The 20,198-nt window shown below is 42.2% G+C and overlaps 1 protein-coding gene and 1 pseudogene across 2 annotated transcripts in view; one reads left to right on the top strand and one right to left on the bottom strand.

The window, feature by feature from the left end:
• adamts17 (ADAM metallopeptidase with thrombospondin type 1 motif, 17) overlaps positions 1-20,198 on the top strand; it is a gene marked incomplete at its 3' end in the record, with an annotated part of 224,751 nt that overhangs the window by 170,736 nt on the left and 33,817 nt on the right. The window contains exon 20 of the mRNA XM_080730035.1: positions 18,257-18,392. Coding sequence (XP_080586161.1) covers positions 18,257-18,392 — 136 coding nt within the window. The remainder of the gene's footprint in view (positions 1-18,256; positions 18,393-20,198) is intronic.
• On the bottom strand, positions 6,225-8,483 carry LOC308287990 (globoside alpha-1,3-N-acetylgalactosaminyltransferase 1-like; annotated as a pseudogene). The gene is made up of 2 exons: positions 8,464-8,483; positions 6,225-7,158 (listed from the first exon to the last, which is right to left on the bottom strand). The product of its transcript is annotated as a globoside alpha-1,3-N-acetylgalactosaminyltransferase 1-like (transcript).

Here is a 20,198-nt window from a genome sequence, read left to right as displayed (position 1 = left end):
CGGTGTATTCCGATTGAGCCTTTTGGCTTTAAGATTTCAGGAAGAAACCAAAGATACAAAGGGAAGACATATTTGCATATTATAACCACACCCGGGGTCTATTCGGGAGGGGTCGTTTTTTATTGAGGGGTGTTACTAGAGAAAATGTATCCACAAGTTTCCCCGGGAGTTTACTGGAGACTATCAGGACCAAACTTCCGGGTTTAACAGCAGACATACAAGCTCACGTCGCGTCGCAGATGCAACCCATTGTGAGCTTGTAAATCGGCGGCGGAAGCTCGGTGCAGACGTCTGCGCAATGCACTATGGGGCGTTGGAAACTCGTGGATAAGCCCTTTTATAAAATGCCATGACCCTCCCTCTCAATTGGGGGAAAAATCAGTGACCCTCCCCAAGCATTAAAATAAAAAAGATTGACCCTCCCCTACAACATGACATTTACCACAGTAAAATTATGCCTAAAACCTAAACTTAGTTATTCCTAACCAGTGGCGAGAACAGAACAGAGAAGCAAGTTCTGGGTGGGCACTGCGAAATTTATTTTCTTTCTTTCTTTTTTTACTGTAAATAATTAGGATTTTTTTTTTAGGGTTAAAAACAGGTGCGGGCGACAGCAGCAATGAACAATAATGAATAGGCTAATATAATGCATTGAGATCCCAGCTGCACTTCATCCCAAAAACACATTTCCAAATATAAACTAACACACCCTCCAAACTAAAGTAACACACTGTGAGTAGCCTACTGCTGCTAGTGTAAAAGTCAACGTGGACATCACAAAAAAGGTGAGAAGTTCTCACAGGTTGAGAACAGGTTATTTGACATCTAGGTTACAGATAAAACAGTTGACACATGTGCACAACACAGAGAAGGCTTGTAACAGCTGCCATTCATTTTGTGCTGTTGATTGCCTGTGGTCAAATCTGGGTCAAATGCGCATTTTCAACGAGCGATCGTTAACCTAATGTTATTTTTTTTTAGCACCATTTCACTTTTTACTTTAGGGAGGGGGGATACAGTTCTGACAACCATTGTTGCTGCCTTACACAGCTCTCCATTGTTTTAGGAAAATACATTGTAGTAGTATAAAAACAGCCACTTCAGTTCATTCACTAACTGCAGTGACTGTGGGGCATTTCAAGGGATGGCACCCAGGGATTGTCATTAAATGAAGCAGAAGGCTGTTGACAATGGTTGCATAAGTGCCTGTACCTCTGGAGCCATTGTTTGTTTTTGAAAAAATTGCATGACCCTCCCTTGAATTCAAAGTGAAATCAGCAGACCCTCCCTAGGACTGAAATTAAAATAGCATGACCCTACCCCTATTTTCCTCCAGGGGGTGCTGTTCATAAAAAACGATTGCTCCCCTAGAGTAATGTTAACTCCATAGACACATACAAAACAGAAAAAGTACAAAACTATAGCACCCCCTCTTTAAAGTTGCATTATACAGTAGCTGATAATCTATGCATATACAATATTTTAGTTACACCAGCATCGTTCTTGTGAAGTAGTTTTGTTCTTATTGGTAAAGATTATAAAGAGGTCCATTTTGAGACAAGCTTACTGTAAATTGTCCTCTGCCTTGCCATGCTAATAATAACTCCCTCTTGTGAAGTATTCATAAAGGGAAAGTGGGCCAGCAAAAAACAGATGCTTAAAACGGAAGACTTGATTGACGGGTGATACAAACATAATTAACGCATGGAATTAACAATCACACTTTGCATATTACAGAGAAAATTGAATGACAGAAATCTGACAGAAAGATGGAGGTACACAATAGTGGCGCGTTTCCATAAAGCCACTTTTTGCGCATTAACGGCTTATTCGCAAAATGTTTTTATGGAAACACTTCAAAATGCGAATAAACTTTCATTATCCGCAAAAAAAGTTATCTGCTTGGAGGAGGAGGATTTTGAGTCTTTATTGAATAAACTAAATGCGCATAAGTGAATGGAAACGGGTCAGACAATAAATGCGAATAGATTATGAACGTTCTAGGTCCATTTCCCCTGCCGCTTTACGTCCATTGTATAGCGTTAGCCCACAAAACAAACCGGTTGTGTTACACACGGAGTGACACGGACCGTGTGTGAATTCCTCCCGTTTTCACCTCAAGCCATCGGTGGCGAACCCTTCCTCATCCCACGGTGTTGCGTGCCTGAAGTGCCCAATCTACAAGCTCACAGCAGCTCGCATCCACGTCTCCGCGCCACGTTGTGAGCTTGCAGATCCCGGATCTGGCAGATCGGCTACCTTCCAGAGGAAGCTGAAACATGCAGGATGAGCACTGTGCAGCGACCCGACCGCGGTTTTCCCGGTGAACCGGTAGCTTTATATATTGAGAGGAACTCTTGCCAATTTCTAAGAGACTCGAGTCGTCGCCAATTGTAAGATATTTAAAAGTTATTTGGGGCCGTGATGATGACTGATAACCCCTTCTTCCCACTACTAGACAGCGACCGAGTCACAGCAGTCAGACGTGCAGTACAGTGCTCAGGTTCGGTCTGAAAAAATCAGCCCGATCAACTCATGCGACATCGCTAATTCGAATGACACCCGCAAATGGAAACATGCTAAATTCGCTTTGTCTTAATGCGTATTTCTGATAATTCGCTTCCCTAATTCGAATACGTTTATGGAAACATGGCTAATGGCTGTGTATGAGACAGTGAAGCAGACAGTCGTGACAATGTAAAACTGGTAATCACATACCGTGCTATATACTTTCATGACTGTACTTTAGGTAGAAACTTCGCTACATACAATGCTCTTACTGTATGATTACGGTGTGTGTGTTGTGGTGGAATTCATGGTCAATCAATAGGAAATAAAGGGGTCAGCGGCACTACTTAAAAGGTGGTGGTGGTGGTTGTTGTGCTTTAATACAGTGGTTCTCAACCTTTTCAGGCAGCGACCCCCAAAATAATCATATTTTAACTGGGGACCCCCCAACCACCCTGACGAGCACTAAGAGTTGAGGCATTACATTTTGTGTAACACGGTTCTGTTGTGAAAATAGCCGATCTACATGCTCACAACGCCTCGCGTTGGTATAAAAAAAGTCCTTAAATTGTCACTTTAGAAATGTGCAGACACCCTCCATACACTTAAACTTTATGCTGGTTTGTTTACTGTTGAGTGAGAAGACAATGTTGCACATTAAGTTAATCATCTGGGGACCCCCCCCAAAATAATTTGGGGACCCCCCTGGGGGTCCAGACCCGCAGGTTGAGAACCACAGCTTTAATACATGAGGGAGATGTACTGTACATTTAGTACGTAGTAGTAGGGCTGGTACATATTAAAATCGTGAATATTTCTTGAATATGGGGAAAAACATGTACAGGTATATTCAAATATAAAAATTTATATCAACACATAGATCGGCCATTTATTCATTCATTAATTCATCCGCCTCTGCCAGGGTTTTTCCAGTCTTTTAACGTATTTTCGCCGGCAACTGGAACGTGGCCAAGATGTAGACAAGAAGCACACATCATTTCCGGTTGCATTCTGCGATTTGTAGTCCTGGGATCACTCACGGGCGCGGGAGAGCGCAGTCTTGTCTTATGTCATGTAAAATATAATGTATCATAGGGAACAATGACGAATAAGTAAGGGATAATGAATGGCGCCGCGGTGAATGACGATATCAAACATATAATTTTCCAAAAATCTGTCTGTCTGAAACAGCGTTTCTCCTCAGTGGCTGGAGCAATTGATCTGAAATCGCATCACCATTAGCATATGAACACACCTAACATAACTGTGAAGCCCGTTTGTCACTTTCACAAATCGTTTGCTGTATATTAGCATCTGTCTGTCTGTCTGAGTGTCTGAAACAGCGTTTCTCCTCAGTGGCTGGAGCAATTGATCTGAAATCGCATCACCATTAGCATATGAACACACCTAACATAACTGTAAAGCCCGTTTGTCACTTTCACAAATCGTTTGCTGTATATTAGCATCTGTCTGTCTGTCTGAGTGTCTGAAACAGCGTTTCTCCTCAGTGGCTGGAGCAATTGATCTGAAATCGCATCACCATTAGCATACGAACACACCTAACATAACTGTGAAGCCCATTTGTCACTTTCACAAATCGTTTGCTGTATATTAGCATTTTTATGGTGTATCTACTATCTATTCTGCATCTAGGATGAGGCTTATCTATTCTGCATCTAGCATGAGGCAACATGTTTAACCATCTGTGTGTGTGTGTGTGTGTGTGTGTGTGTGTGTGTGTGTGTGTGTGTGTGTGTGTGTGTGTGTGTGTGTGTGTGTGTGTGTGTGTGTGTGTGTGTGTGTGTGTGTGTGTGGGCGTTTGAGCATTAGTAATTATGTGAAGATAAGGTTGACAATGGGTGAAATGTTATTTTAAATTAACACAGCATTAAAAGTAGCCTACTTTTCTTTTCTAAATAAACTTTAAATAAAACTTTACACATATTTTTGAGCTACAGCGGTTTTAGCATTTTTTTTCCCAGATTTTCTTTTACAGTAAAATATGCGTACAGCCTTAACAAATCTCAAAATATTATAATATTCACTCAAAGGAAGGATTTATAATATAGAAATGTCAAACTTCTGAAAGGTTATATTAATTTATGGACTCAGTACTTGATATGATATGATATAGTGATATTGTACTTTATTGTCAGTTCACACTGAAATTTGTCTTGAGACACAGCAGCCATGTATGCGACAACATATATACAAACAATCGACACAAAGGAACAAAGACAGGATCACATACATAAGGATAATACAGTAAAGAGCAATGTCCACACCTAGCCTCTCTGGCCAAACTCCTGATTAAAGTCGACTGTCTGACCTTATTGTATGCTGGAACACCATATCTCCTTCCTGAAGGCAGCAATCTATATTCTCTATGCAACACATGGCTACTGTTAGAGGTAATATTTCTTGCCAACCTTAGAATGCTGTTATCATACGTAGTCCTATATAGCCTCTGAAGTGGTTGTCAACTATCTTTGAACAAATGTTCAGTTGTTGCAGCAGTTGTGACTTTAGGGCTGCAGACAAGCAAACATACCAGGTGGTACTACAGTACTGAAGAACACTCATAATAACAGAAGTGGAAAAACAAGAGAATCTGTCGGAGAAAAACGGAGAAGGAAGTAGATTCTTTGCTTTGTTTTCTTACACACTGATTCAATCAGATCTTTCCATGACAAAAGATTGTCTATTACTACTCCGAGGTATGTATACGAACATACCTGGTTGATCTGTTCACCATGAGACTTGGTCTGGAATACCTTTGAACAAATGTCTTCATCAATGGGGCATGGCATGAATGTGGTCTGTGGTACTGCTGAGTTGTTAACGGAAGCCAAGGTTTGCTTTGATAGAGGCCTTAAGCTCATCTGTGTGGTTGAGTTGGGTGTCTCTCTTCTTCCTCTTGACAACACAACACAGATTCGCTATGGGGTTCAGGTCAGGCCAGTTTGCTGGTCAGTTAAGCCCAGTAATACCATGGTCAGTACACCAGTTACTGGTAGTTTTGGCTCTGTGGGCAGGTGCCAAGTGCTTCAGGCTTAAGTAAATCATCATCTCCATAAAGCTTGTCAACCTATGGAAGCACAAAGTGCTCTAAAATTGGCTGTGTTGACTTTGAACTTGATAAAACACAGTGTGGAGCCAAACCAGCATTACAGTGTATTACTGGTGTTGGTCCACTGTGTTTTATCAATGATATCCTTTAGCCAGAAGCACTTGCATACAGATCCAGTGAAGAAACATAATCACAAAAGAAACAGTATAGTTAAAACATGCTATTAACAAAGTTAAGTCATTTGGCTTGTTCACAAAACCTTATGTGTCATTGATGGTTGGCTCTTCATTCATGGCTCTTCAGGACATTATTGTGGTGACAGTAGTTGCTCTTTGCTGCTTCCTAGTGTATTACAGTCTGTATACAAGATGAATTGTGGGTTATACCTTAATGCATCACCACACACCACGGTCAGTCACTGTCACATTAATAAGACAAAATAACTCTTTCAAGAATATGTGTCTCATGAGTTTAGCTGGAAAAGGTTGGGAGCCTGCTTCTATCCACGAGTTTCCAACGCCCCATATTGCATTGCGCAGACGTCTGTACCGAGCTTCCGGCACCGATTTACAAGCTCACAACGGTTGCATCTGCGACGCGACGTGAGTCTCCAGTAAACTCCCGCGGAAACTTGTGGATAGATATTTCAGACATTCGGCCGTACCTCCTCATAGTTCTTAACGACTCCAGAGAATCGGATGATTCTTATCACGGGTTCTGCGGCTTTTTGGTCGTGCCACAGATACTCCGGAGACAAAACCTTGGTGGGTTTGTGGATCCACATGTACCTGTTAAGGTGACTCTCTTCCTGCCACGCCGCCTCTATGCCCTCCTGGGCGTCCAGCTCAAAGTTGTGGCGGCAGGTTGACACCATATCAAGGACAGAGGTCAGTTCCCCCCCAAATACCGCCCCACCGTAATAGAAGTCACCCATGTCTGCGGCCATGTACGCCTTGGAGGCCGGCCTGCGCTCGTAAGGAAAGCTCTCACGCTCAGTAAAGTAGAACCATGGATGTAATGCGGCGACCAGTTCCCCCAGGCTCTCGGTTCCCCAGCGACCCTGGAACTACATCTTCAAACAGAAGATGTAGTCCGTGTGGCTGCTAGAAAGCTCGGTTTCTATTAAATCCTGGACAAATTTCATTCGGGCGGCCGAAATCTCTTGCCAGCGCTCCGACCCCGGCGCCGATCTGACAAACAGCTCTCTCCCGGCGGCCATCTCAACGGAAGGGACCTCGTCTGGCCGGTCCGTAAACACGTAGTAGCGAACCCGGAAACCGACGAAGAAGTGGCGCTCCGCTGTTTTCAGGAAGTCTCGCAAGAACAGGGTGTATTTGCCGACAGCGAAGACTGTCACCGCCACGGTGATGTCGAGGGGTTCATACATAGCGTCTAACAGTAGGGGGTCAAACGAAGTATTCCACACAATCGGCGCTAACCACGGGGTCACCGTGACAACGTCAGAACGTCCAGTCAGAATGCTGGGTTGGTTGAAAGGCTGGCTCAGGGCTGGAGTGGAGAGTCTGTGGTCCGACTGCTTTCTGACCGGCCCGCAGTCTACCTGCTTTCCGTCTGACCATCTTAACAGATACGGGTAAAAAAAATATAGCCCCAGAACGAGTTCAAGACATAACAGCACTAAGGCCCAGTGTTTCAAGACCATTGGATTCATCTTCCACAGCCCTCAGGATCGCCGTCACAGGACCGTCTGGGCAGCTTGCTTGATCCCTGGTGGTTCCAGATGGCAATCTGCAAAGATAATGATAACTATAACTACACATTTTGCGTGCTACGTAAGCCATTTACCATGAGAGGGAGTCTCGTCTTCGCCTCGTGCCACAACTGAAACAGTGGTAAATCAGCCAACAACCCACAACCCTAGAATGGTAAATTGTTTTTCTACCACTTCTACCATATAAATGAAAGAAAAACACACTTGTAACTTGCAAGGTTATTAAGTTACAATCATGCAACACAACAGTGGGTGGGGTCCATTGTTTTGTGGGACCGTTTTTAACCCAAGGAATGTTTTTCGTTCAAAACAAATGCTTGCAATGGATTCATAATAATCTAAAACCCCTAGTTTGACCCCTCACATGCTACTTAAAGTTATACCATGTAACTTTTTTTATAAAACAAATCTTAAAATTGTCCTGTTAAATCGCTAAAGTTTTAGAACACCCACTCCGTTATTTTCAGCTTCTGAAGCCTTCTCTTTATATGTTTTCTTCTTAGCAGTGACAGGGGCGGAATTTCCCGGCAAAATTACGTAATCTGCATCATCTGTATACGTTGGCCAATCACATCGCAGATCATGCACACATGATACACTACCAGCCAATAACCGACTCTTCAGGAAGTAGCTTCCCTCAGCAACCAGTGTTTACGATGGTGAAGGATTCTTAACCTCTTATTCCCCAAATCCTGCTCAGAAAATTACGTTCTACCACTCCATGGATTCGTATCGGTTGCGGTGGTTTGCGGCGCCGCGCCGGTGGTCTGCGGCGGTGGTCCCCGGTGACTCCGGGCGAAAAACGGGCGAAAAACGGACGAGAAAGCAATACCGCGACTGATCACTAGTTTAGCAACTTACACAGTATAGCTTTAAAGCAGATTTTTTTTCTTTTTCTGTAGGCCTATAGTAAAGTTAATGGGACACAAACTTTCAGCAGCTTTTTATGAGGTTTCCCCCAGGGGTTGAATTTCAAACTTTTTGGTACATGTTATAACACACTTTTAGAAAAACATTGGTGAAGAAAAAACTTGGTAACGATTTAGTTCCCATATTTTCTTATGTTTACCTTACTAAATGCCTAAAAAGGAAACTTTATAGATGGAGTTTTTGGCAACATATTAGGCTAGCCTAGCTGTCAATCGAGGCTTACATTGCCGTCTCACACCGCATGGGCTCGTTACAGTGATGAGAACGCTTGTGAGACACGCAGCTAAATACTGCAATTTCAGATTTTGTCTGTTTGAAGAGCGATAAATATGATTGCCATAAAACCGGGACAACAAACTAGAAACGCGATTCATGCTGCCGACCATCCTATTTAGAGATTTGAACAAATAACAATAAAGAACCCCATTTTGAACAACATGCTTGCCATGGCCAATATTGTGCTACTGTAGACTTTTATGTAAAGCGACTTTGGGTACTTAGAAGAGAGGTATACTGTATAAAGATGAGCTATTGTGGTGATGATGGATGAGTGTTAAAATGTTTTCATTTACTGCTTTCTATGTTTTAGCGATTTTAGTATTTTGATTTCAGTGGTTGGGGGCATGTGTACAAGTGGTTAAATATCTCTTTGTAGACACAATAAGCCAGCAATTTCTTTGTTACTATTTACATCAGCCTCCATAAGTCACATCTGTCCATGAAAGATTGCGGTGCATCTTGGGAATAAGCTTATTGTGTCTAAAAAGACATATTTAGCCACCCCAACCAGAGGGAATGCATGCAAATCAAAATCTTTAAAATCACTAAAACAATAAAAATAAGTAAATTAATTTTTACGCTCATCTTTTCTTTTCTCTAATAATGACTATCTAAAATATGAACCCTTGTGGTAAAAGAACAAAGTTGTCCTTTAAGTAATAGCAAACTTTATTGTGTTGGATGAATGGATCCAACATTATGTAGGCTTATTATTATCCGATGCTGCCGGTTGTCATGAAAGCTATGATATTAACATCAAAAACAAAAGCTGTACATTATGGGAGAAAGGCTCACTTTAGGCTATTCTATTAAGAACAGAGGTAAGTGATTTTCATTTGTTTTTTTAACCAGAAAGATTTTATTAATATTTTTTTGGGCGACCCAATTTAATCTCTCGTGAGTGACCAACCCTTGGGTGGCAACACAGTGCTTGAGAAACAGTAGTCTCTCTAAACAGACTCTCTAAATGAAAAGGAGCAAAACAGAGAAGGCGCTGTTTTTCAATTCACGTCAGGCATCTCCTTATTTGGGCGCATTGTCAGCCCAGGCCGCTTGCTCTTTGGCCCCTGAGGATCATTGGTACACTGTGTTCACAGAGGGCCAACATATAACATATCAAAAGGTGAAAGAAGTACTCACATTTTGTTGGTTTTATGTACCAAAAAATTTGGATAGCAGTAATATAAATAGTGAAGACAAAATTATGTTCCCATAGGAATTCACTGGGAAACTATTTGTTGCAAAATCTCAAAAGAGACAATTTCTTTTTTTAGTGTAAACCAAAAGTTTGACTACTCGTCAGTGATGGGCAGTAGCTAGCTACAAGTAGCTAAGCTACATAGCTTAACTACATTTCTAAGTAGCGCAACGTAAATTTGCTATATTTAATCAGAGTACTAGTAAATAAATAAATAGACCAGTAAATTGCAATAGTGTCTTCAATAGTGAGGGGACATTCCAGACGTCTGCCCCCAATAGAATGGATGCTCATCACGGGAGCGCTATATGCATATACTATACACCATTTTGTTCTACTTCCGGGTTATATGCATATACTATACACCATTTTGTTCTACTTCTGGGTGTCTTTCAACTTCCTTCACAGGTGTTACCGATGAAGGGTCTGTTCCATTCTGGTCAAACAGAGTTAGGGTGCTGATATTGAGCATGTTGGCTCACTGGAAACACTCTGCTACACCAGTGGGTCTCAAAGTGTCCTTGTGTGGGTTCTAAATGTCCCCATACAGGTGTGTAACACATTTGTTGATTCCATTTGTACAGAGTTATGGGGGTCCTTGAAATTAAAGAACCACTGTACAATAAATCAAACAGACCCTTCATTAGTATCATCTAACACCTGTGAAGGAAGTCGAAAGACACCCGGAAGTAGAACAAAATGGTGTAAATGCATAGAGCCTATTAGGGAACTGGCCCAACCGGTTGTGGCCAGCCAATGCTATGATAATGTAAATTTCGACTCTGCAGCTGCAGGGGGCTGGGAATTTACCATCAGGTGCCGCAGCGATGCAGAACCCTCTATGGCGGCGTGTATGCTCACCACCATTATTTGTATGACAATTAACCATCATTTGATTATGCTGCAAATTAAGATGTTGGCATATTTTAATACTTGGCACAATATGATGTGATGTGTAAATACACACAGGCCCTGAGTGTTTATCTAAGAAAACACACTGAGAGACACACAAACCACTGACAGTAGGTTTATAAACTCTCACAAGTTTCTTCTACTTTTCATCTGTTTCGATCTGCTGAAATTTCAGAGTTTGCGGGACGGGCACGTACGTTTGTTCATAATGCCAGTTTACACAAAAGTATACACATTGTCCTGGTTTAGCGCCACCATGAGGCAAATATTAGCTATATTACTCCTACACATCACCTCTGTAGTTATGTCAACAATACGTGTTAAGAGTATGTACTGTATGCATGCTTATAACTATAATTATGCAGTGTTAAAAGCAGATCAAAGCTAGACAGACTGTAAGTAATTATATAAATGCTTTATAATTTGCTATGAATATAGTTATAAAGCATTGTGAGTATTTAAGAGTGTCTACAACTATATTATATATTAATATGCTTATAAGCATAATGCATTATGTATTTATAATGCATTGCATGCGAAAATGTGGGTTTCATATAAGGGTTACCAGATATTATCACAAATCTTTTTCAACAGTTTCATAGAGAAATTACACATTTCATTTGGAAAATTATTTTAAAAGATAACGTGTCATCTGCTGAGTCCTGACCACTGAATGAATGCTGGAATTAACCTAAAAAATATATAATAATAATAATAATAATTATAATAATAATAAGTCAACCCTTTTCCATTTGCATCTCATTAAAACTGAGAAAAGTTAAAAAGAGACAAGTAATCATATTGTCTTACCTGCTTCACTATTGAAGTCCTATGGTCTGCAAAGACAGAAGAAGGATAAAGACAGGTTATGACAACGCTGAGGAAGACCTATTTCCTTGTGTGCTGGTGACTTCTTCTTTGCTTAAAGACAGGTTATGAAGCTTAAGATTAAGAGTAAACAGATATATATCTTTGTCGTTTGAAAAATGTGACTGATTGATTTTATTTGATAAATTCATTCAAAATTCAAAAAGTCCAAAGACTTAATTCCGTTAAGATCCAAAACAACAAATCATGTTAACTAATATCATGTCATTCTAAAATCACTCTACTAAAACATTCGATAAAAGCTAAATAAGACCTGTTACAGAAAATAAATAAATAAAACATTACATTTAAAACACCAAATAGGAAACATACCAACAAGGTCATCTTAGACCGCCGCTCAGAAAAGATACAGGACGGCGTGTACACAATGCAACACTGATGGAAGCCCTTGCTCTGACCTCCGGATTTGAAGTTTGCTCACTTCTGAACAAAGACAACTAGTTGTGACACTGCATTCCTTTAAATCCTGTGAATCACTCATCATGTACATGGGGGCGGCGGCTTATATGTGAGGTGGGAGTGGGTTCCAAAGGGTGGGGCCTGCAACTGAAAAAGCTCTTGTCACCCCAGGTGCGTTTATATGATTTATGGGGCGAATACCAGGAGACTGGCATTGCCAGATCTGAGGGGTATTTTGAAGTCGATTCTGTATTTTACTGGGAGACAATGGAGGTCGTGGAGAACTGGGGTGATGTGGTCTCTTTTTTTTTATATATATTTTTTATCCCACGGTTTTTGCAACCCATTTTTCTCACCCGGTGACTACCTAACCTGTAGTACTGGTTTCCGCTCTCCCCCTGCCGCGCCAGGGGACATTGGGGAGCACCCCGCTGGCTAGGGGGAGGTAGTATAGAAACCAGGACTACTGCATGTTTTTGTGTGAGGGCCTATGCCCAAGGAGACACGGGGAGAACATGCAAACTCACCACAGAAAGGCCCTATTGCCAACCCCACCTAGGGTGTGGGTGCTGATGACACGGGCGGAGGAACACGCCCCCAGCGCCCACAGCTTCCCCCGGCGGGAATCGAACCCAGGACCTTCTGGGTGTGAGGCGAAGTGCTAACCACTGCACCACCGTGCCCCCGTGATGTGGTCTCTTGATCGGGTTTTGGTGAGGAGGCGGGCAGCAGAGTTTTGCACATATTGCAGTTTTTTGAGAACTTTGGAGGTGGCACAGTACAGTAGAGAAAGCTATTGCAGTAATCACATTAGAGAAAAAAGAAGGGAAAGTCCAAGGCACAGGTTGTCAAGTCCATTTGACATATCAAAGTGTCCAAGACACTAGAAAAGGGCACAGGGAGAAGCATAGTGCTTATCGAGCCCTACCCCTGGCTCAGTTTGCAAAGGAAATAAATAATAATTAATAATAGTTAATAATATTAATTGCGACCGTCAGGGAGCAGTTTACTATGAAAACCTCCACCGGCCGTCCGTCCGTCGGTCGGTCGGTCACACGTCACACGTCACACCTTTGCCCTGCTCATATCTCCGCATCAGTATATAGGGCTTGTTTGTTTATTGTATGACATCACGCCACATCATCAGCTGTGGACTCTGTGATGTCATCGTATCGCATCAGTATATAGGGCTTGTTTGTTTATTGTATGACATCACGCCACATCATCAGCTGTGGACTCTGTGATGTCATCGTATCTCCATATATGGCCATCTCCGTATATGGAGATATAAGTCGTCCATGCCCAAGTATGGGCTGGTGAGGTCAGACTTTGTGTGATGCGTAGGTTATCTCCATATATGGAGATTCAACATTCCAGGTGTAACTATGGCTACCCGTATGACGTGAGAGGTGGAGGTTGTGATATTTGTGGAGATAAGCGACCAACGGTCGCTTATCTCCCGATTAGGGAGTCTTACTGGTATTAATAATAATATAAGTGTCAGTGTTTTCAGTGCTCTTCAGAAAGTATGTAATTAAAGTGGTACCGGTATATTAGCACACATTCATACAGCATCACTCCCACACATGTGACCTCTCTCTCATGTGAAAGTCAAGATAGCAAAGAGCTCTACGGGCTACGAGTAAAGCTTATAAGAATCTCTTCAGATCTATCTCTCCAAACCAAAAATGTTGGTTTGGTAAGGTAGAACTGTGAGAACTTGATATCTTCCTGACCTTAAGTAATATGCCTAATCATATGACATGAATGACGCACCAACTCATCTCTGCACCTTTGCTCATGTAACTGCATGTACTGATAAAATCATTTCAATTGTTTAATACTGTGATATCACCTGTGATGTCACAGTGATGTGTCAAGAGAACCACAGTGTCAGGCGTGACCTTCAGAGATACACGGATACATGGACAAGATGTGGACATCACAGTGACATCAGAGCATGATGTCAGAGTGGCAAACCCATAGACTGTAAAAATGTGTACACGGACGTCTACACGCAGACAAGCTGTGACGTTTCTCATGGGTAAACTGCGACCTTCGGTCGCAACAATCAGACGGCCATCTGATACACCCCGCAGGCCTAATGCAGGGACTCAATTTCCCATGATCCTTCGGGAGATGAGGCCACCCGGACATCCGATTTTTAGAGAATTCAGAAAAGTGGATTTATCTTGGATTCTACTCCAAGATTGTGTTGATCGTCAAAATACTATCATTGTAAAATGTGTAGCACCTTGCAGACACTGGTCAAATTATTGATCAGGTCTGTTGATTTGTTTTCTACTATTTTCTCATAATTCTTGGAGTGTGTATTTAATTATTGTGTGTGTGTGTGTGTGTGTGTGTGTGTGTGTGTGTGTGTGTGTGTGTGTGTGTGTGTGTGTGTGTGTGTGTGTGTGTGTGTGCGCCCGCGCGCGCAGGCGGGGGGGGTGACTGGCCCTGTTACAGATGTTGTCCAAAAATCATGCAGATCGGTACACAGTATCTCTGTAGCCATTAAACGAAACGGGTATTTCTTACATTGACGCTCCTACATATTATCATGTAAGCACCAGTTAAAGTTACTTTCCATCCCTCATATACTGTGTGCACAGTGCACACCCCATAACCCACACACTGCACATCATTTCAGAGCTCATATCTTTGAACGGGTAAGGACTAGTATAACAGACCGACGGCCTGATAACTCCAGCCGAGGGGGGTTATCATGCCGAAGGGATGTTATATATCGTCATTCACCAAGGAGCCATTCATTATCCCGCTTATTACCCGGCTACTAAATAAAATGTATAATTTGACTCAAAACCTTGTTTACAGACGTCTGGAAGTGTTCCACAAGTGTTGCGCTGGGCGTCGTCCCCCTAGTGCGACACAGTCGCCTAGGAAAACAAGGAAGTGCCGATTAGATAGAATCCATTTTCTGACACTACGTTGTCTATTTCTCGCTTAAAATATTTTTAAAAACATTCTTGAGAGCAACGTTTAGTTCTAAATGTCGCTGTGTGTTTGTTTACATGGCTGACATATTGGATACAGCACAATATTCACAGTGCAGCCTGAGTGCAGCAGGTGCTCTGAGTCTTTGATTAGGCAGCGGTCTGTTATAGAGCGGAGCGGTCTGCTATCCAGAAATAACAGACAGCTGATTTCAGCAACTGACCAATCAGAATCAAGCATTCAAACAAGCCAGGTAATAACATAAGATAATGTACTGAAAATAAAGTTAGATAACCAATCATAATAACATAATATAATTTCCTCCTCAGTGTCCTCCTGGCAGAGATTTGACTCTACTGAGAACACCTTTCTAGTGTAAAATATAAAAAAACATAGCAGCATCCCCTATTCTCTGCAAATGTTTAGTGAAAATAGCAGATCTACAATTCACAATGTGATTAAGTGGGGACAAAAGTAGTGTGCCTAAAATGATAGACCCTGGGGGACTCCATAATATACAACAATGCTCTTAGGGTTCAAATGGTTAAGAGCTTTACAGTAATGGTGGACAGTTGGAGTCAGTTCATCTGAATAAGTCAAACCGTGAAATGTTTGGAGGGTTACCAGAGATCAAGTTCCTTGAACCTAAAGTACCCTCCCAGTATCAGCACATGAATGTTGAATACACAATGCAGAATTTATTTTGTATTGCCCCTTCAGGTTTTATCATTCATTATTCATGACACAATTTGCTTCATTGTATAGTATTGGGGATCACAACCCGACTTCATATTATAGGCCGCATATGGAAAACATTTCTAAACTTGTCAATCATCTAGAGATGTTCCCTTTGCCACTGCTGGCATGCGACCTCTGACTGTTATTGAGTGGGTGGGATTTAGCAGTGGGATTGAGTGGGCACATGATTATTGTCTGATTTATGTTTTGATGTGTGGCGGTATCGTGGTATATCTGATCCACAATCTCACAATTTGTGTGAGAGAGAGAGCTCAACTGTTCCATATTATAACATTAAAGGTTTTTAATTGCTGGGTAAACAAATCAATCAGCAATATTGATTATATTTGGGTTCAGATAGCATTTACCATTTGCCATCATTTTGTACCATCATTCTATGGTCTAAATTAATCACATGGATGAGTTGAATACTCTAACAAGTAATCAACAACCTGAAAAATATGTGTTAGCGGCAACCCCAGTACCACCAGAGATTTGGTGCACACTGATTGAATCCGATCAATCTTGAAAATGATTTGCCCTTTGGGGCACTTTTGTTCATCACATACTCTGACAACTTATCTGTAGTCCTAGCAGGTGCTGTGGCTACACTTTGGTATTCTCTCTAGAATGAATATGAGGATGTATCTCATAGACGCGCTTGGCAGAGTTACCACAACAGAATCTTAATCAGATTATGCCGAAAGTCAGGTAGTGCCCTCTGTTTTCAGAACACTTTGTGTCTCAGAGGCTTACATATGGCCAAGCTCTCTTAGCATAAATACATAGCCGCATGCACATGCATGTACTGTAGGCCTGCAAGAGTAAATGCGCTTGCACATGCACTGCACATGCAGTATGTCTCTGAGCAGTAACCGATGTGATAAAGCTTGGCTGAAGGTCAAAAGGAAAGGAGCTCAGAAAATCAAGCGTTGGTTAATTAGAGGTTTTTCTAATTGACCAGGTTTTAGTGTTTAATTGGCCGGTTTTATTGTTTAATTGCCTCTGTATTAGACTAATGCTCTAAAGCAGTTCACTGGAGGTGATGAGCAAGGCCTGCATTAAAATAAAATAAAATGTGCGCGTGCGTGTGCAAGTGCACTAGTCTTGCATTCAGTATGCTACTTGGGTGTGTGGCTAAGGGAGAAATCTTGCTCTTTCGATGTGTCATTCTTTTGTCTGCAGGTTAGCTACTCACCCGCGTCACGGTTACTGAGGTTAGGGTTTGGGTTAGGTTTAGGCATAGAGGTTAACATTCACCCACGTCAGCAGGTTAGCATTTCACCAGGTTAACCCATTTAGGCCTAGGATTATTGACTGCTTTAGCTATTGAAAAATAGCAGATATACAAGCTCACAGCGCGGCACCGAGTGCCGCGCTGCGAGCTTGTAGATCTGCTATTTTTGAAAAATCATGATATTTCTTTGCAAGTCTTTGAATATATCTATTTAAAAGCGAACATTTGTAACTCAAATATTTGCTTCTGGGTGGTCCCTGGAACAACATATTTTGAGATGGGGGTCCGCGGCCAAATACCTGTAATTTTGGGGGTCCTTGACATGAAAAGGTTTGAGAACAGCATGATTTAGAGGAAGGATTTAGAAGTCGGGTCAAAGATCGGGTCAAAGATATCCAAAGACTTGCACTCATTTTCACGATTTTTCAAAAATAGCAGACCTACAAGCTCGCAGCGCGGCACTCGGTGCCGCGCTGTGAGCTTGTATATCTGCTATTTTTCTAAAGTTAAAGCATAAAATAATGGTTAAAGTGGTTAAAATCTAACGCGACTCGGGCGCGTTCCAGGTATTTGAGAGTTAACATGCACCCGCGTCGAAAGAATGGGCCGTCGAACAGATGCTACTGTATGTCGCAATATCGACACGCTCCCGTAGCTAGGAGGGTAATGGGAACGAGGATTGCACTAGCTTGAAGCATGTACTGTAGCTTGAAGTTATGACGCGTGCGTGCGTGTGTGTGTGTGTGTGTGTGTGTGTGAGTGAGTGAGTGAATGAATGAATGAATGAATGAATATTTTATTTCCGTGTCTGGACAACATTTGACCCATCCCATATGGGATTATCAGACACAACAAATACATACTGTACATGTAAACAAAAACAAAAACAGACATTCCAGTGCGAATTCCGCCAACAGCTAAATACAAAGAATACAGTATCTCATAGAAGTTAGTACCTTACAGAAAATCTCTCATCTCTACAAACACTCCAACGTCTGCAGAGATGAGAGGGGTGCACCCACCCCTGCGATACCCTACATCTCCATATGGCCTGCACATAGCACAAAAGTCAACATTTAAATTCATCTATAGGTCACCCTTCTCCTCCTATCCCACGCTTTAAAGAGATATATTCTGCAAAAGCAAATACATGATCAAAAAGAAATGTCATTAAGGCACCATTCTCATACTCTATTAAATTAATATCAGGGTTATGAACCCTTTTTAAATAAACGTTCTCTTTCAAGTCATGATACAAAGGACAAAATAAAATAAAATGTATTTCGTTCTCTACCTCACCCAGATCACAGGATTCACATATTCGTTCTTCCTCTGCTGTGTGTGTGTGTGTGTGTGTGTGTGTGTGTGTGTGTGTGTGTGTGTGTGTGCGTGTGCGTGTGTGTTTAGGTGAGAGGAGGACAGTGGTATCCTGTATGAGGATTGCTAATAAGACCATGGAGCATGTCAACGACAGCCACTGTCACCCTGAGAACCGCCCACTGCCACAAGTACGACTCTGTAACACTCATCCCTGCCAGTACCGGTGAGGCGCATGTGCACACACACACACACACACGCACGCACGCACGCACGCACGCACGCACGCACACGCGCGCACACACCCACACAGACATGCACACACAACTTGTTACATTATTAACCTTCAGCTGACTGATGTAAAATTCACCGTACTTCACACTGTGAATTTTTACATCAAGCTCTTTGCCTTTTTGTCTTATCCTTTTGAACACTATGTGCATACCGTCGTTGTCGGGTGGAAACCTTGTATGTCCAAAACCGTTTGTTTTGTATTAATCATTTTAAAAATGATTTAAACTAGTGAAAACAGCCGATCTACAAGCACACAACGCCTCGCGCTGCGAGGCGTTGTGTGCTTGTAGATCGGCTGTTTTCACTACTTTTGTGCGACGGCCTTTTGTGCGACGGCCTTTTGTTTTCACTACTTTTGTGCGCCGATCTACAAGCACACAACGCCTCGCGCTGCGAGGCGTTGTGTGCTTGTAGATCGGCTGTTTTCACTACTTTTGTGCGACGGCCTTGTATGATGAAGCAGGGCTTTAATTGGCGAAAAGTATTCGAAATTTGAAACCTGGATATACAAGGTTTCTGCCCGACAGTGACGATATGTTTTTTGGTGTCAGTCGGTCAATGAATCAACCAACCACATGCACAGTTCAGTACAGTGGGGGAAATTCAGTTTCAGCTTATGGGTAAACCCATAACAGCACCCCCTGTTAGGGTTTACGTATCTTGCTAGGGGCAGTGGTGTAAAGTAACTAAGTATCTTTACTCAAGGACTGTACTTACAGTAAGTACAATTCTGAGACAGTACAAAAGTACAAATTAACCACTTCAGCCCTATATACATTTTGGCCGTTTGAAAATAGCCGATCTACAAGCCCACAATGCGTCGCAATGCATCGCATTTGAGCTTGTACATCGGCTATTTTGAAAAGATTGTTATACATTTTATACACATTCTGCATATTGAGTAGTTTCTACTTTTGGTATTCTAAGTCAATTTTGATACCAGCAATTTTGATACCAGTACTTTTGTACTTTTACTCAAGTACATTTTTATTTCCGGACTGTTACTTGTAACAGAGTATTTCTACAAGTAGCCTACAAATGTGAGTACCTTTTCCACCACTGGCTAGGGGTTTACTTGCACAGGGACTAGGGATGTGTCGTTCATGAGTGATTCGTTCATAAGAATCGAATCATTAGCAAGACTCGTGAACGTTTCGTTCAAATCCCTGAAATGGGTCGTTCACACGTTCGTTCACACCCCCGCCCCCTCCCCCTAAAAGCCCCCGGCACACAGGACTCGACGGTGGGCTGTACTCGCGACGTAATAAAAAACGCTCCCGCGATAGTGTTTTTCACCACGGGACGATCGCGCTGTGAACGGTGAACGCAAACGAATCTTTTGAACGGATCATTACCGTGAACGTCGTTCACTGAAATGAACGGGATTGCCCATCACTAACAGGGACACTTCAACATGATTCTGATGACACCGGGCGGGCTCTCTGCCCGCTAAGCTGCATGCCTGTGTCATATATCTGACTTTGGATAGGATAGGGACAAAGGCATGTTCTTTACTCTCTCTTTGATATCTTTTCACACCGTCATGTTTTTCTCACACCAAGAAAACTAAATCTCTCACAGGGGGTTGTGACAAAGGGTGCGTTCGGAAACCCGCACCGGGTGTGTGCTCAGTGTAGTGAGTGCAGTGGGCAGTGACGTTGAGAGTGCATTCAGTGTGGTTTATTTACGAACGACCAGATAAGAGGCAACTGTGTGCTTTTTCAGTCGGAAAACGTTC

This window comes from Nannobrachium achirus (assembly GCF_963921795.1).
Source record: "Nannobrachium achirus genome assembly, chromosome: 7".
Lineage (NCBI taxonomy): Eukaryota > Metazoa > Chordata > Actinopteri > Myctophiformes > Myctophidae > Nannobrachium > Nannobrachium achirus.
The sequence above is the reverse complement of the archived record's forward strand: the minus strand, read 5'-3'. Positions and strand labels throughout refer to the sequence as shown.